Source organism: Barbus barbus (assembly GCF_936440315.1).
Source record: "Barbus barbus genome assembly, chromosome: 11".
In the NCBI taxonomy this organism is placed as follows: domain Eukaryota; kingdom Metazoa; phylum Chordata; class Actinopteri; order Cypriniformes; family Cyprinidae; genus Barbus; species Barbus barbus.
This window is the reverse complement of record NC_136739.1, coordinates 24,519,142-24,538,351: the sequence shown is the minus strand read 5'-3', so window position 1 is coordinate 24,538,351 and position 19,210 is coordinate 24,519,142. Positions and strand designations below refer to the sequence as shown.

Below are 19,210 nucleotides of genomic sequence, written 5' to 3'. Positions count from 1 at the left end.
TAAGACTAAAACATTAAAGGAGAAATGAACTACCTGCTGATCTGACAGATTTATTTACTTTAGTGGTTTCAGACTAGTGAGGAGTCACATATGATACACTAATGGTAAAAACAACCTGGCAGATTGCCTTGACCTGTAAATAACATGACAACTGAAATGTGCAATTCTTGCAAATAATTTAAAACATTTTACAAAATACTGAATATAAAATGAATCAACCTCATGACTATTATGATATTAATGTGCTTTTTATTTGACCGGTATGTTTACTTACATAAATGCTAATGTATGTCAATTCCTTTTGCATCTCTCTCTCACACACTATATTTGTGTCATTTTACAGATTTTAAAATGTTTAAATAAAAAAGGCATTGGTACATAAATGAAAAATTCTGAAAATCTTTCAGAATTTTCTATTCTACGAAACAGTATGGAAAATGTCTTCTGTATGAGCCATCTGAATACAAATGAAAATCAAAAGGCTGATCTATCAAACCCTGGTTGCCACTAAGGTTGTATGTTCAATCTCGTGTGGAGAGAGCAGACAGCATGAAGAATCATTCACAATATAAGTTTATGTTTAATGAGTCGGGCCAGAAACAATAGAAATTCAGCATTATATAATGGCTTCTGAAAACATTTCTGTACAGGCATGGAATGCAGTCTGATCAGAGCTCTTCTCAAATGATTGAACACAAATTAACAAACTGACAATTATGTAGTCTGACAGTTACTCCTTATAGAGGTGCATCACAAGGAAGATTGATCTTATTCTCAGCGTGAGAACTGTCTACCATCTCCTTTCCTTTTGTTGACGTGTTTGAAGATCTTGGCCTTGTGGACGTTCTTAGATTTTTGGTAGCCAAAGCCTCCGCCGCCACCTCGCTTCTGCATCTTCACCCCTTTACTGCTGTGAACGTCTGAGAGAGCAAACAGTTAAGGAACAAACACCACCCGAAGACTCTGAACTTATGAATACTATAAAGGCCTTGTACTGCTAATAGATCTACAGTATCATTCAAATGTTTCCAAAAATATTAACCAGCACAGCTTTCCATCATTGATTATAAAAAATGTTTTTTGAGCACCAAATCAGCATATTAGAATGATTACTGAAGGATCATGTGACACTGAAGACTGGAGTACTGATGCTGAAAACATTTAAATAAAAAAAAGTTCATTTCAATTGTAATATTTCACAGTTTTTACTGTATTTCTGGTCAAATAAATGCAGCCGCGGTGAGCATATTACCGTCCCCAAACGTTAATGCATGTACAACCACTAATGAAGCATCAAAAACAAACTATAAAGTAACAAGTTCCACATGCATGTAATAAAGTGCAGAAAGGATACTGAGGTCCACAAAAGGTGGCACTTTAAACCCAAAGGACATTGCCACTTTCGGGAGGTCGAGCGTCTCTACGTTATAGATTTGTTTGAGGGAATGCGAGTCATAAGCTCTGACGTAGGATTTGTAGGCCTCCTGAGCTGATTTGTGAAGGTAGTAGTTCTTCTCTATCAGCTTCTCCAACTGCAAAAGACCAAAGCAAATACAGATTTTAAACAGGTTAATTAGGATTCAAAGGGGTTATATTTGAAACGAGTAAGAGATTAAGTTCAATTTGACTGAATATGAAGTCTCACCTGAGATTGAATATCAGAGATTTTAGTCCAGGAGAACTCAAACTCACTCAGAGGGACCTTTAGAGGAACACGAGAGAAACAATAAGAATGCATTTCTTCATATTTTAGTATCACTGATATACTATTATACTTTTGTTAATATTTTAAATTAGATTTTATTTTTATAGTTTGTTTTCACTATATTTTTAGTTAAAGATTTAGTAATTTTCTTGTGTTTTGGTCATTTTGTAATTTTTATACTTTGAATATGTGCGTATAGTATTTATTAATTTTATATATAAGTTTAGTTAAAGTGTAAAGTTATACTGAGTATTTAAACTCCTGTCATGATCATACAAAGCCGACACATATTGAAAGCCAATATAAAACCATAACTACAGTGACTTCATACTTTGGCCTGTTTAAGAAATCGTAAAAAGCCAAGCTCCTCTGGTCTTAGGATCAGGAGGGCATGTCCTCTACCATTAATACCACGAGCTGTTCGCCCCACACGGTGGATGTACTCCTAAAAATCAACAGAAAAGTCACATAAAAATCTAAATACAAGCGCATATATTTATCAGCAAGGCTGGACTAGGGGGCGTGACTGCTGTACCTTTGGATCATCGGGTGGGTCATACTGAACAATCCAGTCCACCTCTGGGATATCGAGACCTCTGGCAGCCACGTCTGTACAGAGGAGAATGCCAGAGTCTGCGTTACAGAACTGGAAAAACGTTGTGGTTCTCTTCGTCTGTTTCTGCTTGCCCTGTAAGACAGTGAAAACAAAAGCATTCATCACACTGCTTCAAAGGCACTTCCCAGCTCGCTTTGTGTGCGTATGGCTCTGAGACTCACGTGAATGGCCATGACGGGCAGATCGATGTAATTGAGCAGCTCATAGTGGTACTTCACTGACATGCAAGACGAAAAGAACACCATCAGCTTCTTCTTGCGGTTCTTCTTCAGAAACGTGAAGAGCAGCAGGAAACGTTTTTCCGAAGGACAAACCACATATCCCTAAAAACAACAGAAGCTCAAACTCAAATATATCACATCACACCCACAACACATGATCAACTGCTACTGATAAAGGAGTGAGACAGGTGAGCAGTTTACCTGTTCTAGTCCTTCCACGGTGGCTGTGTCTTTGTTGTCGTCCACCCCCACATACAGAGGCTCCTTCTTGAGGGAGATTCGTGCTAGATCCTCCACCTTACGTGTCTGTGTTGCGGAAAATAACATGGTCTGTCTTTTTTCTGGAAAGAAAGAGAAATATTTAAGGACATGCAAGAACCCTGGTTAAAGGAAGTGATTTCAGAGTGATCAGGTTAGTTGCTCTTACTAGGCAGCAGTTTGATGATCTGCTTCAGTTCTTCCTCAAAGCCAACCTCTAGAATCCTATCAGCCTCATCAATGATCAGACACTGAAGGTTCTTAAACATGAACCCGGGGGTGTTCTGTGGAAGGAACAAGAGGTCAAGTACACTCCACAAACCCATGTGGCAAAGCTGTTGATTGTAAAAGGCCTTACCTGCAGGTGATCAAGAAGCCTGCCAGGTGTAGCAACCATGATATTAACTCCATTGGCGAGTTTCTGGGCTTCAGCAGAACGGTTACTGCCGCCCATGATGAGGCCGTATGTGTGCACATGATGAGTCATCAGCTCTTTTAGCACACCATACGTCTGCATGGCCAACTCACGAGTGGGAGACAATATGACCACTCCAGTCCCTGATACACACACACACACACCAGAGCCATGTCACACCTCTAAGGTCATACTTACATCTATGCTATGACTATAACAATCAGAGAATGGCAATATGTACACTCACCATTTCTGGGCATAAATTTGAGTTTGTAGATAAGCTCAATGGAGGGAATCAGGAAAGCCAGAGTTTTACCGCTTCCTGTTTTAGCTGCAGCCAACACGTCTCTGTTGTACAAGAATGAGCACATATCTCAAACATTTATACAACCAATAAACATATGTGACGATTACTGTACCACTGAAACCCCACGAAGTCCGATGCACCGCAAACTCACCTTCCTTCCAGCAGAGGTCGTATGGTCTTGTGCTGGATCTCAGTCATGGTTTCAAAGCCCATTTCCTTCACTCCCTTCAGTGTATTCTCACTGACCACTTCAGCCAAAGATGCAAATGTCTTGTCCTCAAACGCACCTGAGAAAGTCACCAGTGAGGAAATCAAATCAGTTACCTATTCATGTCTATGAGAAAAATTCTAACAAACTGTTAAAAAAAAAAAAATTTGCCGGTTTGTTCTTCACCGGCTAATTGAATAATAATAACTGAATACTATTTATTTTAATAGTAATAAAACATCCCTTTATTTTTGCCACTCAACTACATATAATTGGTACTTTTAAAATTATTTGCCCAAAAAATAAATGTCTAAAAAAAGGGTTTATTTTTCAGAAAGAAAAATGTTTCAAAAGGTTATTTTGCATTTCAAATAAAGCAAAAAATACAGGTGTTCTTTATAAGTTAATTTAATAATAGGAGCTTCTGTAGAATTATTTTTATTAATAATAATAATAATAATAAATCATGCATCTTATATTTTGTCGTTCAATAATATGTCCAGTAAAAAAATATATATTTTTCCTAAAAATAGCCAAATTGACTGGACATCTCATTATTTTTCCCACTGAAAAGAGTGGATAACAAAACAAACTGAACCAGGTTCACCATATATGACTCATAGCAGACTGTGTTTAACAGTGTCGCATGTTATGTGATGCTTACCTGTGAGACCAGTAGGAAGCTCTGGTCCATCTTCATCACTATCATCCTCGTCTGCTGAACCCTCTGTGTCATCAATTCCATTCTCTGGTACCTTTTCAGGCTCTGCACATTCCTCCTCCTGTTTCTCATCTTCTCCATCTGATGCTTCTGTTGTCTCTTTAACGTCATCCTGCTTTTTGACCTTTTTCACACCTACAGGACCAGATCCATTACTACAGAGAATATACATAAATCTCAAATGCTTTAATTAAACTGCATATTTAGTAGCCACCTCTCAAGACACAAATATTGCCCACTGACAATCCCATAGTGATTAATCACAGCATTAAATACTCACTAGATGCTGCGTTCCCTGCACCATCCAGTTTTCTTTTCTTTTTCTTCCTGGTTTTCTGTGGGGTTTCGTTCTTCTCAGTGGAGATACTTAAATGTTGCTGCTCTTCACTGACGTTCGGAGCAGAATCAGATTCGTCCAGCGCAACTTTTACCTCTGCCAGATCAGAAACACAAGTGAATTTCATCAACTCCGATATAAAGAAAAGAGCACGCACACTCAACATGAGGAGTCGGTTAATGTATAATATTAAAGTTCCTCAATACAAATACTAAACAGCACATAAACACCATTATAATTATGATTTTATTAAACTTGTCATGTTGCTACAACTGACTAAAATATAAGACCAAACTTTACGAATGCACCGAGCAGTGTGATTATCACATGCTAGATCCGAGATAACGTGTGAATTAATTAAACACCGCGTTCATCTTTACAATTAAAGAGAAAATCACCTTCACCGTTTTCCTCTTCCTCCCTCTGAGCTCTGAGCAATTTGCGTTGTTTATTTTTATCATTTCTCTTCTGAATTTTCTTGCGGAGAATCTTCATCTGCATGTCCGCCATGGCTGTAGACAAACACGTGTGTGTGCGTGCTGCGTGGGGTCCTTCGCTCAGCTGACTGACTCTTACCATGCCTGACTGAAAATATTAAAGACCCTAAACACATTACATCTTTGGGTTCATTAATATTAACACCAATATCTATTTTATAAATGGCCATGTTTATAATATTTTTTTTAGAAACCTATTACATAAAAATCATTACATTAAACATAACCAAATAGAAGAAATTGTGTGTGTGTGTTTTGTTAAGGCCATCTGCATTGTAAACCATGTCTTTGGTATTTCATATCTAATAATAAAAAAGAAAAAAAAATCTGATGATGGTTTGAAAAGAAGAATGCCACAATAGCACTGTAATATAATAAAAATAATTACTTTTAAACAGAAATGTATAAACTGAACATGACTTGCATAAAATATAAAATAATATTTTAATTAGTTTCAAGAAAAGTCATACAAATATTATCCACATTCATTCAGTTAATATTTAACTTAGAAACAGTCCAGTATTGTGAAAATTAGCTAAAACAGCCAATATTAAACATGCATGTTTCTGAAGAGTAAATGCAATGGAGAATCAGACACATACTTTGACTGTGACACGTAATAATTTTTGCTTTATGTTTTAAATAGTAACTTGTTTTTTACAAAGAGATTCCATTCTAATTCTTTACATATTTTTAAAATAGCTACTGAACCCAAACTTACAAACGGCAGTGTATAATTTTAATTTGTTAATTTCTTTAAAGAATAGATAAAAACAGTTCACAGTTTTACCGAATATTTGTGTTCAGTGTGTTTTTTTGAGTATCAAGTTGTTAGTTAACTCTAAACTATTACATTTAAATTAAACAAAATCTAAAAAAATAAAATTTTGGTAGAACTGGTGCCTTAGTAGGCAGCTCACTAGAATTTGTAACAGACCCAGTAGAATATTTCAGCTCACCTGAGAAGCCAGAGAAGAGCCTGCAGAAAGAGGAGAACCTATTACGCTGGAGCCACTGCTGTGTGTCCTGCATGGAGGACGATGGCAACAGGTGCTACATGGCAAAAAGAAGAAGAATAGCATCATCCATGTCCTCAAACACAAACCTATAAAGATAGAGTATGGCATTAATGTTTTTAACCTGCCAGCTATACTTACATCAGAGCAGCTGGGCAAAAGTAGATCCCCCTGCTGGTCTGGAGAGCAGTTTCTATAAACGCAATAAAACAGGAAAGCAGTTGCTAGTTAGGTTCATGTTTATGAGTTGATGATGTGATTTCATACTGAATAAGGACTCACTCCTCTGGGAAGCTGTAGGACGTGTGACAGCTGTGATAACCAGAGGATGCTGACTGATGGGGCTACAGGCCAAGGGGAGCACTGAAAGAAAAATAAATAGTTTACCTATGTTTGGTGACTGTTTCGGACCCACCTCTTGACCTTATTCTCAATATGGGTTGCTTTGGTCCAACAAGCAATCATGTGAATTCGAGAGAGCTTAATATTTCACTATGACCAGTCAAAGTAAAGAGGCACTCACAGGAGACATGGAAAATACAGTGGTTATAGATGTTTGATGTAGACCGCTAGCTTGAAAGATTGCAATCATTAACATATAGACACATAATTCAACTAAAAGTGAAAACTGTCATCGTTTACTTACTGTTCTGATACTGTATTGTTTTCTGTCTTCCTTGAAATACAAAATTACATATTAGGGAGAATGTCAAAGCTGCTCTTTCAACAATGGTGAGTTATGCCGTCAAGCTCCAAAATGGAAAAAGCACCATTAAAGTGTCATAAAATTATGGCATATGACCTGACGCATTGAAATGGAATTGCAAAAAGGAAAACTGGTTCTCAAACATCACGATCGACTTTGTGAAGCACTGTTTCTGTTTTATGGAAGGTAACAATACAGCTCTGAAATGATATCATGACATCTGATGACACAAACAAGCTCAAATGCCACCAAGACAGATGTCTCACCTCAGTCAGCACTGTCGTTTTATGATGGTTGATATTTTTCTCTATCCTGAGGACTCTTTTTGTCAATCCTCTCTCTGTCAGTCTTGAGTTTGCGATCTGCACCTTTTGGCTTAAGGAGAGAGAAAAAAAAAAGGGATAGTTCGCCAAAAATTAGAATTCTGTAGTCATTTACTCACCCTCATTTTGTTCTTTTTTTCTGTGGAACATAAAAGAAGGTATTTTGAGAAATGTCAGTGTTTTTTGTTGTAGAGCCCTGCATGGGCCTCAAATTTAGGCCCTAGCCCGGCCCTGGCCCGAGACGCTCAGGTCTATAGCCCGGCCCACGTTTTTTCCCCCCTTCTCCTAAAACAGTTTATACTGTTTCGGCTATTAAAATAGTTCAGTTTTGTATGTAATGGCAAAATTATTATATTTTGTTTCGTTTTTTTATTAAGTTAATTTAGAAAAACGTTTGGAGCATTTTTGTTTGTTAAATAGCCTATAAGTTTTTGTTTTCTTTAAAGTAACGACCAAGCGGCCAGCGGCATGAGCTGATCATAGCCGATGTTTGATAAATTTAGCCTTCTCATATCATCACGACTTGCCTAAAATAAAATCTATAGATATACTAAAACAGTTCAAGTATATAACAATGTTTAAACGTCAAACCTGCGCTATAATAATAATGTGCGCTATATATATAGTTTGTGCGGAGAGTGGAAGCTAAAGCGCGTTCTGCAGGACATGGAGGCACCAGCGCAAACACTTGCATTTTTTTCAGTGGAAACAAATTAAAATAGCCTACACCGTCATTTTTTTTTTTTGATAAAAGGTAAGAGTAATACATCATCCGGAGCTGTAAAGGGTCTACTTGCGTAAAAAAAGAGGCGTAAAAAAGTCAGGGCCCATCGAAGGTGTCTATCTGAATGAGAAAGGGGACACCCTTCTCTCCTCCATGTTTTCTAGGAGTGCAGTTTACCTGGATATAAAAAACAGAACATTTACCACTGGTGTTACTCAGTTTAGAAAACTAGCATATAGGGAGGTCAGGGAGAGAGAAAACATGTACCTGAATGAACACGGAGGCACTTTTGTCAGGATCCCAGAGAAACTCTATGGTGTTGAGCTGCAGTGGGTGGGCCCGCGGCTCCATTATGCCCACTGACAAAGCGATATCTGACCATAACACATTGAACATAATAAATAATGACAAAATGATAAAACATTAGATTAGAAATGCCCTTTATTAGGAAAACAGCTATATCCAATATTCTGTCTCCTGGTCGGTTCCACCTCCATCCCTCCAGCTGCTGATGCTCTGTGTACTGCAGCCGTCGGTCATGGAAAACAACATGCACAATGCTCTAAAAACAGCATAGGATAGATTAGTGTCAAGAAAGCATCACACATGCTGCCAAGATTAAAACCAAGTATTATTTTCTTGCATTGTCTTCAGTATGTCATAAAGCTCACATTTAAGACTTCAGTATTTGCCTTAATTTTGCCACAAATGTTTACATTTAGGTTACTACAAGCTAAATACAAGTGTATCGACTGCATTACATTTTTAATTTGGTATGTTGCATATTGTTTTTTCGCTTTGACTATGGTGCATTTGTAACTGTATTTTGTCATTTATCATATTTTATATTTGTATATTTTTAATAATAAGATATTTGTGTCACATACCTTAAGCCTGTGAATGTAAATTAGCAATATTGCTATAATCCAGCATATTTACATTTTGTATGTTTATATTCATGTTCATTAACAATAATTGTCGCTATTGAACAAATAAACCTTGAATAGGCCTCCTGTTGGACAGTAACTTAAATAAAAAATTACCATCAGTTTTTGAAAACTTTGAGAATATTTCAAAGAGCATCTTATACTTCAATATAAAAACATCTGATCATCTTTACAAAAGTTCACATCTTTATAAATGTATAAATACCACAATGTTTTACAATTTTCAAAACCATTGTTTATTTTAGGTTTAACATAAACTAAAATAATTAATAAAAACAAATTGGCTATAAATGTGGAGGGGAAGATTTATCAGTACTGTAACTAGTTTATAGAAAGGTGATGCATAACCGAAACAGGTTACATAACGTAAAAACACGTAATTCCTTTAACCTACCTTTACATATTTACTGCTTATATCTGTATACTCCACTAGTTTCCTGTTAAGCATACGGATTTCATAGGACTGACCTATAGTGTTAAAATTAGATTAAAATGAAAAAGCAATCAATCAGAGAAAAAAAAGTGAGAAATATACACTTAGTCTCACAATCATTAAAAAACATTGACAGTACAGTTTGTAATGTTAAATTTTACTGCCAATGCAAAAATGATTTTACAGAACTTATAGGTTCACTCTTTAAGCAGTGTGTTGTTGGTTTTGAAATAATCATGGACTTCAGACATCAATAACTTCTGGTTACTCCATGATGACAAAAGTACAGGCTGATATGAACTGGCAAAAAATATTACCATTAGATGGAAATACACAAATCCTAGTGTTTTGAATGCAGCATTAAATGTTGACTTGAGTTGAACAAGCACAAGACGGTAAGTAATTTAACATTACCTTGATAAGATATGTGAGAGTTTCCTCCTGGAGTTTCACAGCTGGAGATGTGGCTGCACAAAGCACATAATGAAAAGAAGACACTCGGATCTCAGCAGACTGCTGCTCCTCTTCATGCTTGAGAAACGGAGCAAGAGCATCTCTGAGAGGAAACAAGAGAAGCAGCTCAACAAAAACCACTACACATAACAAAAAAAAAAAAAAAAGAGGATGGAAGTCTTTGAAGTACATCGGAGAACACCTTACGCGCAATCATGCAAAAACATGATAATATTTCAGAACGTGCTTTGGTATATATCCAAGTGCTACTGTATATTTCAATAGATTCCCAAAAAGCAGAAAAGGTAGATGTAGCCGTAGCCTACTCACACGTTGAATAGATTAATCCGATACATTAACATCTATTTTTTCACTTGCACTCAAGAATCATTGTAAATAATGATTGAGATTTACCTTGATGCGGCTCTTCAGAAAACACATTTTACTAGCTGATTACTGTCATACGTTTTCTTCATCTATATAACGTTACAGTTGCCTACTTTCTTAATTAGTTCCCTCGTTAAAGACTTCTCAAGTAGGCTATACTAAGATATAGTTAAATAATGATGATTGAAAATGGTATTTATTTAACTTTTTTTAAGTTTTACAACTTTAAATAACATTTTTTCAACTTTAAAAAGTTAAATAAATAAATGATATCTCTAGTCTACTAAGCTCGCGTGACTTTACTTACCTTATATAATTAGTTTGCGCGTGTTGTTGATAGGTTTCAGGATGGCTGTGCCAAAACAGCATACTCTCCAGTTTGGTGACGCTCTTATCTAAAAAATATGAGTAGTCAAACTCGTGGTGGCCGGTGAGGGGACAGTGAGGGCCGCAAAGGCTTTTCTGAACCCAACGCGTCCGCTGTCTTTTATGGTCGCGTGACGGCCGTCAGGTGTCCGACACTCTGACGGACCATTCGTTTAATAACAAACGCAGCTGGTAAAACTGACACTGTGTACATCAAAGGTCAAGACTGAGTTGCTTTATTAACTAGATTATGCAATATTATGTTTGAGTGCGCGCAGGTGTTTCTGTAGTCATTTTCACATCTGTATTGATGAAAAGCCTTGATGTCAACTAATGGCAATATTAAAAACTTTGATATTCAGATGAATCTCACAAAAATGGTCAAGAACGAGATGGTTATATTTCACCGAAACTTAAAATAAAAGTATATACATATAAACAAGTCCAAATCTATTTAGCTTAAATAAAAAACTACTTTTTAAACCATACTAACAATAAACCATGACAGTATTTTTGTGTATTATTTGACAGAGGTTGATTTTGATTAAAAAGATCTGTCCGGACAGAATGATTCATTATTGCTTTACAGAGCAATACTTTATACTTTTTTCCACATTGAATACTTGAGAAAAATGTAATTTAACAATTTAATGTCATAAAAATAACTTCACAATGCAAAATAAATAATTTTTTTTAATAAATTCTTTAAAATTATTTTAAAATAGCTTCAGATTCTTAATGCAATATATAAATTGAAGTTTTGATTTTGAGGTGACGTGTAACCTGGTCATTTCTTTCACACTGGACTCACTAGGACTGAGTTCACGTCATCACGTGTGACTTTGTTTATAAATGTACTGGTGAATGAACTGTGAAATAATGAATTGTGATAAATACCCGAGTTGCTGATAGCACATTCAACAGCCCCACAACAAAAAAAAAAAGATAGATTTTAGAGTTTGAAATAATAATCACAATAAATTCATGTTTCTGGTTGTTTTAATTCTAGGCTCTAGGCCAAATTTAGGGTGGTGTAAATCTATCACAAGCCTTTGGAAAAAAAGAAACAGAACAAAAACTGTACATTGGGACAGGAAATGAAATAACAAATTTATAAATACAAGAGTGTATCTGTGTCCAATGACAAAACGTAAAGTCTTAACATGCGTAGTGAATTATTTGATGGAATACCATTAGAGGTCAACATTTGAGGAAAACCAAGGGGCCACGTTTAACTTAATACTTGCATCGTTGATCCTCACAGTTGGCTTTGTTCTTTCATTAACAGATTATTTTTATGTATAGCCCCAGTCTAAACCAAAATGTTGGTTCATGGTCTGAACCGGTTAAAAACCATTAGAAAGAAATGCTGCAACAAACAAGGGTGCGCACACTTAGCATACCAATAAAAGCCACATGCCCCAGTATATAATACTTAAGGAAAGTAGGGTGCTTTCAAATGTCTGTCCTTAATTTCTTATATGGTCTGGTTCACAGTCTGAGACAAACAGACATTTTGATCAACTCAGACCCAATTGAGCTTTGCACTTGTCTACTTCCCCACACGGGCAACATATTAATAATAACAACAATAATAATAATACTGTATTTACAGACCGACCAGACCGCTGACGTGGCACAAACAGCCAAACCTAGGTCAGTCGCGGCAGCACAGGATGGTTATGTCATCAAAACATGCAGGCTATTTGTTAACGTGCAAAAGAGTGCAACATAATTTTTACCTTAATTTTGTGGGGGAGGGAGAAGCAATAATTGTAAGGTATGTACAAAACACTAAACGCTCAGCACTTAACAGCAGATGGGAAAAATCTCCAGATGAACAAGGAAAAAGAAAGAGTTCAGATCTTTCAGAGAACAAAACATCACCTCTAGTTCTTGAGCCAGATTAGAGGGTTTTCATTAGTGTCATGGACACGTGCTGCGCAAACGTGCAGCGCCATGCTTTAGCGATGTAGTAAGAATGCCTCTGGACACGTATATCTTAACAGTCTTGAAAACAGAAAAAGGAACGTAAGGCATAGTAGTTTGGAAATTTCCATCACAATCCTCTTGAACAAAGCGGTAATCGCTTTCATTCATTGTTTCTTGTCTGAAGATGCTCCTGGTCATGTTTCTGACTCCATTGAGTGTTTGAGTGTGTTGCGGCTTGCACGTTTACTCACAAAACCTTTTGCTTTTTTTCCAAAGATGAAAAGAAAAGCTCTACATTCAGAAGTTTGTCCTTGTATTCTGTAGTGAGGCCCACATTTTGAACACATATTCCTTCCTATAATAAAATCAACACAATTGCTTTACATTAGCCTTTTTAAAGACTTGGAAACAAAGATAATTTCCTACACTTTCAGCATTACGGGATGTGGTATTGCGGTCCCATGAAATAAAAATTAATAGAAGAATGTTTTAATCCTACATCTTTTTGGTTGTCATTGTAGCCAAACCTACAAATTGCTTAAATTTTTCTCTTTTCTTTACATTTATCACTCGGCCAGCCAAATGATCCACTAGCATTAACTGATATTCAAGTGATGTATTAGTTAACCCAACTGTGCCCGTTTAAAATATCCAAATAACTCTATTAAACCTTTAACACCACTTGCAAACATGAATAAGTTATTACAAATAAATGTAGTTAATGATTCACCTCTTCAGAAGGTGAAGAATGGAAGATCTGTTCCCTATCAAAAAGCCAGCATGCATTTTTCTTGATCCGAACCCCTTTACATTCAATGTTCCACAGATGGAAAGATGCATGAGACATTAACTAGGAGGCTTTCAGGAGTTGGACGAAAAGAAAAGTCTGATTGCAGTGAGCAATGCATCTTTCTGGGAAAATCCAGCAAGACTGTGATGAAGCAATAAAAAAAAAAAGGATGTCTGGAGGAGGCACAACTATGTTCCCAAATGTAGTGTGTAGGGCACTGATTAGAGCACATCTGGCTAGCTGTGAGACGACACGTCTGAAGAACTGCTGCTGTTGCTGTTGGTGGTCTGGGCCCTCTTAATATACAGATTTAGCAACTTCATCTGTGGAAATAAAAGCCAGAGGGTGAATTTCAATACAACATGCGGTAATACTCATACAGACCTCTGACTTGTTTTGCAGATAACAGCATGTATTTACACTTTCTAGTTATGTTATCTTAGAAGGTCAGGGTTAATGTGTACTTTTGCATTGTGTTTAAAAATGTGAACATTTTCTCTTATATATATATATATATACACACACACACACACACACACTTTTTTCTAATTAGATATTTGATTTTGGGGTGAAATATGACTTTAAAGAGTTCAGATGTAATTCAAACCTTTAGTTTTTTGGTAACACTTTATAATAAGGTCTCATTTGTTAATGCATTAACTAACATTCAATATATTTTTACAGTGTTTCTTAACTTTTGTTCTGGTTAGTTAATAAAAATGTTAATGTTACTGTTAGTTTTCAGTCCATTAACTAATGTAACAGATAAAACTTTTGATTTTAAAAATGTATTCGTAAATGTTGAACTTCAAGTATAACTAAGTACTGTTCATATATGCTAACGTAGTTAACTAATGTTAACAAATGAAACCTTTCTATAAAAGTGTTACCATTTTTTTATGGACTGTGCTGTGAAGCCCAAGTGCAATGAAAGTAGACCAAATATAAAAACTTGGACCAGCTAAAACCAGAGGTGGGCACTAATAAATAGAGGACGAAGTGATAAGCAGGTTGAACAGAGTGAACCTTTTGGTGGACTTTGAGTTGGTGTGCATGTGAACTTACCTTGCTACCCGTGAGCTGGGCCAAGTGTGGCTTCAGCTCCTCACCAATCACAGAGTAGATGGCCACCATACAGAACACACTGGCCTTGCGAACACTACTTTCTGTGTTATCATAGCCCTGCAGACATAGATGGTTTCAGCATTAACATCTTCATACACACACACATCACCAAAAGTGCAAAAGTACAAAGTGTTGCATGTTGATTACGCTCCCAAAGTTCCCAATGCAGACTACGCTAAAATACTTAATACTGACCCAGTTTTGTCCAGTGGGGTTAACAAAGGTCAAATTAACAAAAGGGCTACAAAACTTAGTCACTGAAAAACTTTCCCCATCTCGATTCTCATTGTTCATTCTGGTACACCGAGTTCGGGCATATATGCAATGTATGCAACTACTTGCTCAGACATTCAAAGATATCCCCGTGAACTTGATATCAAGTTGGAAGTAGTTCCAAAGTGACAGAAACAAAGAGATTAATTTTTTAATCATAAAATGCAGCCAATGTGCACTACTCACTTGTAGGAGACCAGGGATGATGTCTGGCAGCAGCTGATGCAGCGACTCCCTGGCAATGCGCTCAACCACTTTGGACTGCATCTTAATAGCAGCCAGGTTGATGGGATAGTCTGCGGTCTGTACGATGGGACACAGCACTTTGATGCATTGCTCTGGGTGAATGGAGCCAGCCAACGTAGAGGCAGCCTCTTCAGCCGCCCTAACCACCTGCATATATAACATCAAGAAGGCACTTGATTGAGTTTAACAACCTGAGATCTAACATCAAATGGGATGGAAAAAATAGCTTCATTTGGATTAGGTAGCAGTAATACAGACGGCTATTTTTAGCACAGTCTTCAATCCACATGTCAAGGGAATACATACGAGTACATTTGAGACATGAACTGCCAATTGGCTTTTTCTTCACATGCCTGTACTTCATTCATTTACTCATCTAGGTGTTGTGTTTGTTGACTTAGTTCACTGCATTTTAGATGTAACCAAGATGCTCAGTGTCCGCATGTGCAGGTGTTGGATTTAAAAAGGGATTAAAGAGACCAATCAGCTCATTTTACTCTCAATGAGACCGTTACAAAGAAAAAGTCACCTGGCCAGCCTGATTTCTCAGAAACAATGTGGTCACATGTAAGAGGTATAATGGTGACAATAGCAGTTTAGTTTAAAAGAATATATTCCCATGCTAAAATATATTAATGTACTATAAAACCAGGTTTAATCTGATTGCATTACTATACATAAAATATCACAAACTGGCACTCAAAAGTTTGGGTTCAGCAAGATTTTTTTTTTTTAAAGAAAATAATTTTATTTAGCAAGGATTAAATTGTTCAAAAGTGACAGTAAAGACATTTATAATGTTATTATTATAAATTGTATTTCAAATAAATTCCGTTCCTTTGAACTTTCTATTAAAAGAATGGTGAAAAAAATGTATCACGGGTTCCACAAAATATTAAGCAGCACAACTGTTTTCAAATGATTTCTGAAGGCTTGTGCGATATTGAAGACTAGAGTAATGATTTATGAAATTTCAGCCTTGCCATCACAGGAATAAATTCCATTTTATAATACACAAAAATAGAAAAGTAATTATTTCAAATTGCAATAATATTTAATTATATTACTTTCAGTTGTGTATTTTTGGGGAAATAAATAAATACATAAAGCCTTTCACAAACATTAAAATACATTATTTTATAATTTTAGTATAATAATTTATGGATTTTTTCTTCCCCTTCACACAACATCATTAGTATTATTATTAAGAAAAGTCTAGCTTTCAATGTAATAAAAATATTTGTGAAAACTCCTAAGAATTTAATTTACAGAATACCCAAAATATTTCGCCCCTGCTATAAGGAACAAACAACCCAAAGCAGCAATGAGATACTTTATTCACAAAGTTTTGTAGTATGATTTTTCAGTATGATCATCACGGTGTTGTGCTGCTTAAATATCAACTGGAGGCTAAAACAGATATTAGTTTATAAAGGTGGATTCTAACCTCTTTATGAGAGTCCTTATGAGCTTCTAGTGTTTTCATGATTGTGAGTTCTGCATAGTTCTTGAAGCGCGCAGGCTGGTTCCTCAGGATCTCCTTCAGAACCCGTAAAGCCAGCGCTCTGATAGTGTGCTGAATAAACAGACATAATGCATACTATCATTATCAACCACTTCAAATACACACACACAAAAGCAACTGGATATATAAAAAAACATTAGGTTTAAATAGAATGTTTCAATTAAGGATGCAAGTTATAAGATGCTCTGACTCACATCCTTGTCCCCGAGGGTCTCCAATAGCAGCAATAGGATTGTTTTGAAGTGTTCGTCCCACACAGCCAGGCTGTCCTCACGAGCAATCTTCAACAGCTCGATCAAAGCCCCCTTCCTCTCCTCCACTCGCTCGTTGTGATTAGACAGCTCTTTCAGTAGGTCTGCCACCATATCTGTATGATTCAAAATGATTCAAGTCAGAGCTGAAGACGAGCTGTTGAAAACAAGCTATTGTCCTACTTTGATTCTACTGGAGCACATTTTTTTTTGCTCATCTGTTTTAAATATATGATATTGTATATTACTCAATCTTATGAAACCTGTCAAGAACATGTATGGTCATATTTCACCTCAAAAGCTGAAAAAATTGTATTAATAGTATAGTAGCTTAAACTATAAAAAAAAAAAAAATAATAATAATAATAAATATATATATATATATATATATATATATATATATATATATATATATATTATAACTTTAAACTATTAAATTGTTATGTATCTGTACATTATGGCAGTACTTCAAATTCGGTTTTATTTAGGACTCTGTGGTGGCATAATACACTAAAAAATACTACATTACATTAATGACAATTAGCAATAAAACTGAAGAAAAAAAAAAAAAAAAAAAAAAAAAAAAAATACACCTCGGTCCCCCCCAAAAAAGGGCCTAAAAATAGGATTTATGTTCTTTATGCAAAATATAATTTCTTTTCTCAATTTGATTTTTGGGTGAAATGTGATCTGGACAGGTTTTTATAAGATTTCACTTCTATGTCATTATTAGCCAGCAACGTGCAAAGTGAATGTGTTTAGATGTTAGTTTTAGTTAGAATTAAGAAAGGTTTAAGTGTTCACTCAGGTTAATCATATTTGCTTCCAAGTTATAACAATGTGTTACAACAATGTGCTTGCAAACAGTGAAGCTCTGTTAGTTGTACACAAAAACCCATGTGAATCAACACTATCGTCCTATTTAATTAGAACATACAGTCATATATAATGACCATATTGCCTTATATTAGTGAAGGTGGCCTGTAGCAGTTATCACAGTGACCCTGTTAGCAAAGCAATAGTGTCATTTAAGATAGATTGACATCACATCACACTGAGACGGATGATACTGAGAGAGAGGAGGAGGAAGGGGAAGAAAATGAAGAAAAGTGCAACAGTCTTGTTCAACTGTGCAGGCCTTTACCAGGAGTAAAACCCTTGGGCAGCACCATCTTGTTCTCACCACAGTCTTGCCGACGGCCTGTAGAAGGGGAGGGACAGCAGGGGAAGTGATGACACACAAACTTCACTATCCTATGTGCTACACCTGCATCTCTGGCACTTACGCTTACAGGGGGTTAATCATTTATTTATGTTTTGTTATGGTCTCTGGTCATCATGTTGCTCAGACTGTTGAATAACTTTAGAGTTGAAAGGTGTCATTTCTGCACCAACAGTGTCTGCCCACTTTTTCAGCGATCTTAGTTAACAAAAAACATGTTTTTCAAGAAGATATTTTTTTTTCTCCTTAAAATATATACATTGAAAGTGCAGGGATGATTAAAGAATGACTCGATTATGCTTATTTCAAGAAACAAACTAAAACCTGCGGTCTACTGTCTGACATCCGTATTGAGGATCATAAGAACCAGTACTCTATTTGAGGCCTAGTCATCAAAAGATGCTGAAACATGTAATAAATAAATTTAATAACATTTTCATTGTTGTTGTTTTTAATATGTCACCATATGCCTGGACAAGTTTTAGTGTTTATACTCAGATCATGAAGATTGCAAATGTCTTGCTATTTTTGTTTTTCCTCAACTTAAAGTGTTTCTTTACACAATCACAGACAATGGGAGCAGTATGGAGAACAGATGATTGTGAAAGTGAAGGTATGAGCTTTGAGCGGCGTATTGACTCACAGTCTCGGAACTGCTCCACGTCATCATCAAAAACAGCCTCCTTCAGGGCACTTTTGTCATAGGCCGAGATTGTGTCTCCGTAGCCATAGGGTGCGAACTCTCTTGACCGCGGCACAGCAAAAGACCGTGGGGACGGTGTGTTAAGTAAAGACGTCTTATTATCCAAAGCAGTTCGACCCCCTTCCATTACATCCAATCCCAGTCTTGCATCAGACCCTGGAGATGCCCCTTCCTTCCCAGCCTAAGACAGGAAGAGAGAAAGAGAAAAATAGTTAAATATGTGCCAATTAGGGCTGCACAATTTGTCCCAAAAAAAATCAAATGAGGGTCAGCAAATCAGCAAAAGTGAGTGAAAAAGAATCTAGATAAATCTAAATTACATGACGCTCTCACCAAAACCTAACAGTTATTTTTGGAAATCTTAATAAATAACTAAATAATAATAACAATAATGATAATATTATTTTTAAGTATTAAGTATTTTATTTTATTACATTTTATGACCCCATTTGTGGGTTTTTGCTATTATTATTACTGTTATTATCTTTATTAATAACAATTTT

General features: G+C 36.1%; 2 protein-coding genes and 1 pseudogene across 6 annotated transcripts in view; all 3 read right to left on the bottom strand.

Moving 5' to 3' along the window:
* Positions 1 to 35: 35 nt before the first annotated feature.
* Positions 36 to 7,345, bottom strand: LOC306876852 (ATP-dependent RNA helicase DDX18-like). 2 transcript variants are annotated; one of them, XM_079428283.1, is made up of 19 exons: positions 7,274 to 7,345; positions 6,948 to 6,977; positions 6,584 to 6,664; positions 6,443 to 6,494; positions 6,245 to 6,338; positions 5,187 to 5,373; positions 4,732 to 4,884; positions 4,395 to 4,586; positions 3,674 to 3,809; positions 3,463 to 3,563; positions 3,159 to 3,358; positions 2,970 to 3,084; positions 2,744 to 2,883; positions 2,483 to 2,644; positions 2,241 to 2,393; positions 2,037 to 2,150; positions 1,646 to 1,702; positions 1,355 to 1,532; positions 36 to 920 (listed from the first exon to the last, which is right to left on the bottom strand). In XM_079428283.1, coding segments are annotated over exons 2-19 (2,262 nt in total). In that variant the 5' UTR covers positions 6,949 to 6,977; positions 7,274 to 7,345; the 3' UTR covers positions 36 to 774. The 2 variants fall into 2 exon arrangements, with proteins under 2 accessions (XP_079284409.1, XP_079284408.1); XM_079428282.1 differs by having other exon boundaries at positions 6,948 to 6,973; positions 7,274 to 7,319.
* On the bottom strand, positions 7,024 to 10,732 carry LOC306877436 (transcription factor CP2-like protein 1; annotated as a pseudogene). Its single transcript, XR_013785854.1, has 6 exons — positions 10,582 to 10,732; positions 9,849 to 9,990; positions 9,396 to 9,469; positions 8,322 to 8,616; positions 8,154 to 8,231; positions 7,024 to 7,382 (listed from the first exon to the last, which is right to left on the bottom strand). The product of XR_013785854.1 is annotated as a transcription factor CP2-like protein 1 (transcript).
* An 891-nt stretch (positions 10,733 to 11,623) lies between these two features.
* Positions 11,624 to 19,210, bottom strand: part of clasp1a (cytoplasmic linker associated protein 1a) — a 71,288-nt gene continuing 63,701 nt past the window's right edge. For all 3 annotated transcript variants that reach the window (XM_079429031.1, XM_079429029.1, XM_079429030.1), the window contains 7 exons: positions 18,648 to 18,888; positions 17,927 to 17,983; positions 16,726 to 16,898; positions 16,454 to 16,582; positions 14,947 to 15,153; positions 14,428 to 14,544; positions 11,624 to 13,685 (listed from right to left, as the gene is read on the bottom strand). In XM_079429031.1, the coding sequence (XP_079285157.1) occupies positions 13,599 to 13,685; positions 14,428 to 14,544; positions 14,947 to 15,153; positions 16,454 to 16,582; positions 16,726 to 16,898; positions 17,927 to 17,983; positions 18,648 to 18,888 (1,011 nt within the window). In that variant the 3' untranslated portion in view covers positions 11,624 to 13,598. The remainder of the gene's footprint in view (positions 13,686 to 14,427; positions 14,545 to 14,946; positions 15,154 to 16,453; positions 16,583 to 16,725; positions 16,899 to 17,926; positions 17,984 to 18,647; positions 18,889 to 19,210) is intronic.